Source organism: Mytilus trossulus, chromosome 7 (genome assembly GCF_036588685.1).
Source record: "Mytilus trossulus isolate FHL-02 chromosome 7, PNRI_Mtr1.1.1.hap1, whole genome shotgun sequence".
In the NCBI taxonomy this organism is placed as follows: domain Eukaryota; kingdom Metazoa; phylum Mollusca; class Bivalvia; order Mytilida; family Mytilidae; genus Mytilus; species Mytilus trossulus.
The window spans coordinates 4,206,652-4,215,838 of record NC_086379.1 but is presented as its reverse complement, the minus strand read 5'-3'; the positions used below and the strand labels follow the sequence as shown (position 1 = coordinate 4,215,838).

The window sequence follows — 9,187 nt, the reverse complement described above, 5'->3', positions numbered from 1 at the left end:
ATCGACATCCACAAATATTCACTCTTTGGTGAAAGTTTTTGAAATTTAAGAACTCTCTCAAACTATCAGGGGTCGATTTCTTCCAAACTTGGACATAATCTTGTTTATGATCATAAGGTAGTATCCAGAAGTAGATTTTGTAGAAGAAAATCATGTTTAATTATCCGTACTTTTCTTTTACTGGACTTATGATTATGCCAGCTAAAAATTACATAAGTCTGCAGTTAAATTTTTTTAAACATTTATTGATTTCATAATCCTGTTCCATTCTGGATTTTTACCAAAATTAGACAGAAGCTTCAAACAATCAAACTGAGATATATATATAGCATCTAGATGATTGTAAAACATTTTTCCACCAGTTTTGTTGAGCCTGCGTCTAACAGCAAACGTAGGAGAGACACTGTGTTCTGCGGAATACTTACGAATTTGAATTATAATATATAAGTACGTCTGAGTCAGTGACAACTCTGCAACAGATTTATCTATCGGATCGCCATCAATGATGGTGAAACATGACTGTGTACATCATCATTGATGGCGATCCGATGGATAAATCTGTTGTAGAGTTTTCACTGACTCAGACTTACTTATAAATATAAGTATTTTCTGTGACTGTATCTTACATTAATTTGTAGGATACTTTACTATAGATAATTTAGCTGATTTGTAACTAAAACATCTCCATGACTTATGTATCATGTACTGTAGTACGCCGCTAGATTAAAACTGACGAGGAAAGGTAACACACGGCCACTGAAAGCTTTTTTTTGTAGAGCCGTGGTGGTCGTGTGGTCTAGCGGGACGGCTGCAGTGCAGGCGATTTGGTGTCACGATATCACATGTTAATAACAAAAACTGATTGTGTTTATAAAATACAAGGCTTCTTTGTTGATCAAAACATAATATAGTATTCAATATAAGATGGGTAGTAATGTTAAAACTTTTATAATAACGAAATATCCGTTAATTGAACTTATCGCATGTTTTATCACTCGAAAAAGCCCGAACTACACTTGAAAAAAAAATGGACCAAATCACTCGAAAAACCACGATCCCAGCCAGACACTATACCTACCGTGTATACATACTAAAGTATAACGACATCGGATATCTATATTTTAATTAGATTGGTCCGTTCTATAATACACTATACAGTATGTTATAAAACTGACTTGTTTCTATAAGAAATAATTCCTCAATATCACATAATATATAGTGTCTTAGCAGAGACAACTTGCGTGCATGTGTCATCGGGGAAACGAGGATGACTTGTGGGGTCGTGTAACAAGAGCCTGACTGAATGGCCTCTTGTTACTGAAACTGTATGATGCACCTGATCACACAACGAATAATTGCTGTGAATAGCAATAAGAACTCTAATACTGAAACTCTGGTGAAAATAACTACTGAGACTCTGGAACTAGTGATGAATAAACCAATAATTCAGCATGGAATACTAATACTTTTATTACAGATGTTCAGTGTAAAGACCTAAGTCCAAATCTTGCTTATAGAAATTATAAACAAGTATTTATACACAATTGAATTAACAAGTATAGACATAACAAATAACAGTTAATTTGAGTAATATTTTTCACTGACAAAGATTAAATTATTTTTAGAACTTGAAGAATATATTAAGAACAAACATTATGAATACGGTACAATGTCACTAGTTTCCTAACATATTAAAACATGTCACTCAATGTCCGAACTAAGAATTAGATTGCATATCAAAGCATGTTGATTTTAAGTCCTGTATATGAAATGTAAATAGAAACAAAAATATAAAATAAAATAAATCACAAAACACAGAGAATTAAAGTCTAAAATATCAAAATTGAGAATTTTATATTAAAGGCCAAAATAATAAACGAAGCTGCTTTTTCCACTGTCACATGTGAGTTGGATGTTAGTATTATAAAAAAAAAGGTTTTACTTTTTACTATATTTAGAATAGAACCTCCTTTCTAAAAGTTGTCACATCGATGCTACAAACTCGTGAATTTAAAACATTATAAACCTATTTCAGTACTAATAGTTTTGCACTTGTTGCTAAAATATATTTAGACCAAAATTAAAGTCCGGATACGTCACAATGTAAAGAATGTCACACTCCTTCAAATACTACTAAAATTTTACATGGCGGAATTTAAAACTTTTATCTCATTTTAGAATGACAGTGTCAAATCATTTCCAACTCCGACAAGCTGGTCCTGAAAGGTGTTACGTACCATGTATCTATTTTTATTGTGATGTCCTCAAGCATTTTTAGGTTACATACATACATATATAACCGTGATAAATAAAACCGCGTATCGAAATAATCTACATTTGTCTGATCTATCTTTTTCTTGAAATCAATAAAAACTCAATTATAGATTACACATGTAGACTTAAAAAAGGAGTGGACTTATAGTTTTTCAAACAATTAAAACTATGTCTACTGTAATATCGACAATCACAATTCTCTGATTGGGATTTACTATCCTAAAAATAAATAAATAAACATATAGATAATGATGTAATATATATTTTTGTGGAGCCTGTTTTAAACTTTGTAGAATAGCGAGACAAATCGATCCTACATTCTCCAAATTTATTCACTCTGTGCATGGTTTAGTTAAAAAAAAAAATAATAATCACTTTCTTAAAATATCCTTGATCTGTACCAAACTTGGACAGAAACTTGTATGTTGTTTATGATAAAAAGTTATAGCATCTAATAGGAAATTTTGTAAAACTTTATTTCCTGTTCTTCATTAATATTACTTATATAAATGGATTTATATTTTCTTCCAGTTAACATTACATACCAAGGGCGGTAATAGCCATTTTAAAAAGGGGGTTCCCAACCCAGGGCAAAAAAAGGGGGGGTCCAACTATATATGCATTGATCGGCAAAAAAGGGGGGTTCCAACCCCTGAAACCCCCCTCCTGGGTCCACCAAAGCATACAGTCTGCAGCCAGTTAAAGTTTTAGACACAACCATTTTTGTTGAGCCTGCGACAAACAACAAAAGAAGGCAACACATAGTGGGTTCCGCCGTACTCTTACGATTTTTAAAATGAAATGAGCAATTGATTTCAAAATCCTCATTTTTAATAAATTGTCAATATCAGCAGAGATTTCATATAGTATGAAAGTTCATTCCGCTCCTCACTTTCCCTTTTGAATGCGGTCTTTATCATGAAACTAAACCCCAAGCAGTAATGGCAATTTCGGACTGTTATTTTATTTTTATTTTAAGGGTGCATTAAAACAAATTAAGTCAACAGGGAAAAGGGTAAAGCTGTTTTGCATATAGTGTAAGTCAGTTATATTTTCAAATTTGATCAAATTGATCTAGAACATTTTCAAAATAAGCCGGGCCCCCTTTCCATATATGTCTTACTTAATCAATCTCTCCTCACGACTACAAAGACTAATATCATAGATCTACAAATCATGAATTTGTTTTATTTATTTGAACTTATTCCAAAACTTTCGCGTTTGCTTATAACTTCCCCCAAAACCGAAGTTGAAATAAAACGCGTTCGAAAATACCTTTCAGAAATCGAACGATTAACGTTGTCTGTAAATGATTAACAGATCAAGCATGATAACGGCGGAGGTCTCAAAACTGTTCTGATGGTCTGCATTGTCCTGTTTCTCAATGAGATGATGGTTTAAACTGAGGAGGCATTGGACATGTTGAAGGCCACGATTTTGGTTTTCTGTTCAGTAAAAAGTTTACTCATCAGATTGCAATGATCCCATATTTTCTTATTTTTATTTGTAAGGTGTCAGATCGAATTGCAAACTGATGTCTGTTAGGCATTATAATAATTCGGCCAATAATTTCATAGTTATTCATTTAAGTTAATTGTTATCATATAATGGTCACATCAACGATTTCAAGTTGACTCATCCACTTTCACACTTAGGTACTTTGGGACAGGACAGGTTTTTTTCGCCCTCCCGGGGGGCCTTTTTCAATATCAGTTATTTTTTCGTTTTCTATTAGTTTCAATTATTTATTTTCGTGCTTTTCTGTATCACGAGAACATACATATACTACAAATAACTTGTATTTCTATTTACTATCAATTCCAAGAAAGTGACCGATGTGGATAGATATAGTATAAAACTATGCCGCTTTCACACTAATTTTATCATCTGTGATCATCAGTCAAATAAATTTTATAAGAGTATAACCACTTATTTTATACTTCCTTCAATTTGATATACAGAATAACAATACTTCAAGAAAATCAATGTACCACACTCAAATTTAACACAATTTACGTCCGGTTGTCATGAGATCTTTAATAGATAAATTGTTCTATTTTTTCACACGCAAATCGGAATTGTGAGTCCGGAACCGATAATTTTTTATACACACCCTCCAACTTCCTTTGGAAAATGCCGAATCTCACTTTCATCAACAGTTGACAAAAAATGACAATGGACAGTGACACAGGGTTTTGTGATTCTCCATTTTTGGTAAGTAGGACACAAATAACATTATGCAATACGAAAAGTTGATATACTTTACGATCATGACGAAATTGTGACAAACACACTTTCATCCCATGTTTTCAAGAGTGGAAAACAGAGAAATCATTACCGCCTCTTTTCTGGAAACAGATTATATAATTTGTTTGTTAAATCGTTTTCCATCTTTTGGGTAATGAATTTTTGATAATCAATTTATAAATATATAATTAATACTTAGATAACACAACAGAACTGCCTGCAGCATGATACTACAGGTGTAAAGGTCATGATGACATAAACTTCAAAAACACATGCTGACATGGGTCCTCTTTATTTTACTGTTTTAGCGGACCTAACCAAATTCAGATTATAGTCAATTGACACCAGTGTTTATACTAAACCAAATAAATGGATGCTCTGACCATCATCATTAAAGCTGTGTTCCTTTGTCTTCAAATGTGAACCAAATGTGTCCTTGTAACTTTCCCATATCAAGCCAATGTACAAATTTATTTTGACCAACCTTGTTGTAGGGATTCATGATTTCAATACTGTGTTTATTCTAGACTAATTGGGACTCATTTCGTGTGAGAACTTTTTACACGACCTCATTTTTGCGGTCGTATATTGTTATGACGTTGGCATCGTTGTCGTCATCGTCCGAAGTCACATTGGTTTTAGTGAAAGGGTTTAAGTAATTTTATTTTATTTTGCATGTTTTGTTTGGTTGTAAAAAAGATTGCTGTACTAACATGACTAAGGTGACTTTTTTCTAAGACTGCCACTCTGTTCTTAGTTTCTAGCTAGAATATGTACACTGGACATCAACACTAGCCAATACCTAACCCTAACACCAACTACAAACATGTAGCAGTATTATGATTCAAATAAGGAGCATTCAAATTCACATATAATGTCATGATTTTTTCAGGCTTTAAATGAAACATGGAACACTGTGGATCCAGACTTCTCACCCTGTTTTCAGAAGACAGTTATTTTATGGATACCATGTGCCATTCTAGTCTTAGGAACTCCAATACGTATATTCCAGCTGAGTAAAAGCCAAGTTCCTGCCTTGCCATTTACATGGCTTAATATAGGAAAAACAGTGAGTAGATGATAATTTTAAAAAAGCCTTCAATGGATGGAGAGTTGTCTCATTGGCACTCACACCACATCTTCCTATATCTATTCAATTTTAGAAACTGGAACATTAAAATAAGGAGGTGTTTTCTTATAGATGTGAATATGTCTACAAGCTAAGCGGCAACCAAACTTCACCAAAAATTAAAAAGAGCTAGAGGACAAAATATGTTCATCATCAATAGACAAGTGTCTATACAGTATGAAGTCTGTAATGTAACATACATGTAACCTCTAAATCACATCAGTTCATATCGGTAGTGGATACTTTTATTGGAGATTAATTATTAAAGATACCATTTTTCTCTATTCTTTATATTTAAGGAGGCTCGCGGGTTCAAAAATTTCAGCAAAAAATAAAACATTTGTTTTTTTCAAAACAAATTTTATTTATTACACAAGTAGTTATTTCTACATGAAATAATACAAAATTTAACCCAAAAAATCGTTTTGATTTGGCCCCAGATGACTTTTAAAATGTTTATATCATTGAAAAAGCTCCAAATTATCTCCCTTTGGTGCAATAATGCTATTTTCTGGCATTAAAATAAAAATATTTTTTTTGACTCATTGGTGACCTATATTTTTTATTATTGTTTTCAAATAAGCTATACATTAACTAAATAATTGTAAAATTTAAGCGATTTCTGTAATTAAGTTCTTTTTTCATTTTCTCCTATTAGTTCAACAGAAAAAAAGCACCTTTACAAAAATGTTTGCCTTTTTCGAAGGCAGATTGTGAACGTAAATGATCAGTGACCCCTCTTTTTCTATTCTCTATATTTTTAACCCATCATTCTCTATTACGTAAACCCAGATTCAAATCTCATAAAACCCTGCCTTTGTAGAGTACTTAAAAACATCCACTTATGAAATGTATGTACCAGTAAACTAAGTTTTCTAAGTAACTGGTAAGTCAAAACTGTTGAATTTGACATTCAATGATTTCAACCAACAGGGATTTGAAACCCTGCCTCAAACACAATTTGTTAGCATGCTACTAAAAAATAGAGGGATGAGATTTTGCATGAATTACTAGTCATGCTAGTTGAGACTAACTAAGTTTTTTTACATTTCAGATTTTATCTATACTAATAGCTCTGTTAGCTGTAGCCAATATAGGGAAAAGTATACATGAATTAGCCACTGGAGATTTAGTGCCAACAGTAGATTTTGTATCACCTTTAATTTTATGTCTTTGTATGGTTAGTATTGACTTAGAATAGCAAAGATGTGTACTGTTAATGGGAAAACAATCCAACATTACAATAATGTAAATTTTTAAGCAATATGAATAAATACAGACCCTGCATTTATGCTTTCCTAACAAAGAAACTTTTGATTCTGATAATTATTACGTCCATAAAAAAAATGTAGATACATGTAGTTAAAAAAATCTGGAGAATTCTAACATGAAATAAACTTAATAGTAAAAAAAAGCTGAATGTTTTCAGGCCCTTGTATTATGCAAAGCATAAACACTCAATCTGTATTTAATCGTATCACATCATGTAGTTCCAAATAGGAAGTAAAAAGATGAGGGAATACATTTATACAGAGACTTGCTTTCTCAAAACTAAAAAAAACCTCTAAGAGGTCAGTTTTCATAAAAGAAACACTAGAATGGTAATACTATATATATGTCAAACTATAAATCTATTGGGGCAAACAGTTCATTTGTATGCCTGTCTTATTCACAGAGATGCAAACACTTTTTTTTCCCTGTCAGACATTGGGGCCTACATGGTACCAAGTTTTGCCAGACCCATCACATTTCTGCCGGACCTCTATTTTCACTCAAAAATCAAATGAGACCCGCTTACAAATTTTCTCAGCCATGACATATTTCCTAAACTTATCAACTATGCTTAATAGACCTCCTTCCTGAAGAAAGAATTTCTAAAACCAGAAACATGAAGGAAATACGCAGAAGGGTTTGGGGCGTGATGGACATGGTATGAAAAGACTATCACTGGGCAGAAATACTGGTTCTTGAAGTTAGAAAAAGCGAGGGAACAGGAAATTTACCTTTATTTGAGATGATCACAAATTTATTAACAAAATACTCTACCAGGACAGACAGGGAATTAAGTTTTGGGGGACCCAAGAAGACTAGAATATTGCCAGCCATCAGGTCCTGCACAGCAACAAGTTTTGCCTGACCTGCAGAAATTCTGCCCCTCAGGTCTGACAGGGCTGACAATAAGTTGCATCTCTGTATTCACCATTTCAGAACATTAATGCATTCTGGTTAATAATTGATATTATATTTTACAGATATTAACAGTATTAGTGATACATCATGAACGAAGAAGAGGTGTATTTTCTTCTGGATTTTTGTTGTTTTTCTGGTTGTTACTATTTATAGCAGGAATATTTACATTCCAGTCGTTAGTTAGAGCAGCTGTTAAGGTAAGCATCAACAAGGTTATTATCTAGAACATTACCATATATATTGTATGAGGCACAAAATAACAAAGGGAAAATCAAAATTTGTCGACAATTAGAGAAACCCATAAAACCATGGTGAAAAATGACAAAAAAGTCTACAAAACAAGTTCAATATAAAAAAGAAGTTGTGGTATGATTGCCAATGAGACAACTATCCACAAATGACCAAAAAATGACACAAACATTAAGAACTATAGGTCACCATACAGCCTTTAACAATGAGCAAAACCCATACCGCATAGTCAGCTATAAAAGGCCCTGATAAGACAATGTAAAACAATTCAAACAAGAAAACTAACGGCTTTCTGTAGAACTTGTTATATGATTATGTCATATTGTGAGTCTAAATGTGAATTTTGTGTCTTTGTTCATTTATTGATCTAATCGCATAGTGTGCAATACATAAATTGAAAGAAAAACATAAACACGTCTGTTGAAATCATGGAAATGAAAATTTTCCTGTATTCTTAAATTGCCATATTTTCTTCTCCTTTCAATACTGTACATCTGATGTATATGATATTTATTCCATGTGTTTTGTATTTTCAGGATGGGGTATCAGATGTGTTCCGTTTTGTTATATTTTTCCTGTATTTTCCGTTAGTTGTTGTACAGCTAGTTTTTTCAGCATTAGTAGATGGAGGAGATGGTATATATCAAGTTAGTCAAAGTGAGGTAAGTCACAAATCATTTATATACTTTCGTGAACTACAGTCAAATCTTAATATAATGGTCAACCTACAAACCAGAGAAAATGACCTTATAATAGAGGTGACCTTTCAATTGATTGATTGGTTTTTATTCAAACTTTTGTGCTATTTTGTGGTGGTCAGTTGTTATTGGTTGAGGAAGTTAGAGTGCACTGAGAGAACGTTTGGTAGGAAAGCTCACAATCCTAGTCAATTAAGGTGGTACCAAACACTTTCACGAAAATTAATTTGGCTCGTTTAATTTTCATAAAATTTTAATAATGTATTTACTTTGACCCTTTAACAAAAACATAAAAATTTAATAAATAAATTTGGAACCAACGGTATAGTCAGAAATATTACACTGGTTATATAGCAGTTTGACAAACACCAATTTTGATCATTGAGAAGGTTTTAAATAT

The 9,187-nt window shown here is 32.5% G+C and overlaps 1 protein-coding gene across 3 annotated transcripts in view; it reads left to right on the top strand.

The window, feature by feature from the left end:
* The first annotated feature begins 4,334 nt into the window (after positions 1–4,334).
* Positions 4,335–9,187, top strand: part of LOC134724501 (multidrug resistance-associated protein 1-like) — a 55,130-nt gene continuing 50,277 nt past the window's right edge. For all 3 annotated transcript variants that reach the window (XM_063587554.1, XM_063587555.1, XM_063587553.1), the window contains exons 1-5: positions 4,335–4,488; positions 5,414–5,590; positions 6,705–6,830; positions 7,903–8,037; positions 8,626–8,751. In XM_063587554.1, the coding sequence (XP_063443624.1) occupies positions 4,444–4,488; positions 5,414–5,590; positions 6,705–6,830; positions 7,903–8,037; positions 8,626–8,751 (609 nt within the window). In that variant the 5' untranslated portion in view covers positions 4,335–4,443. The remainder of the gene's footprint in view (positions 4,489–5,413; positions 5,591–6,704; positions 6,831–7,902; positions 8,038–8,625; positions 8,752–9,187) is intronic.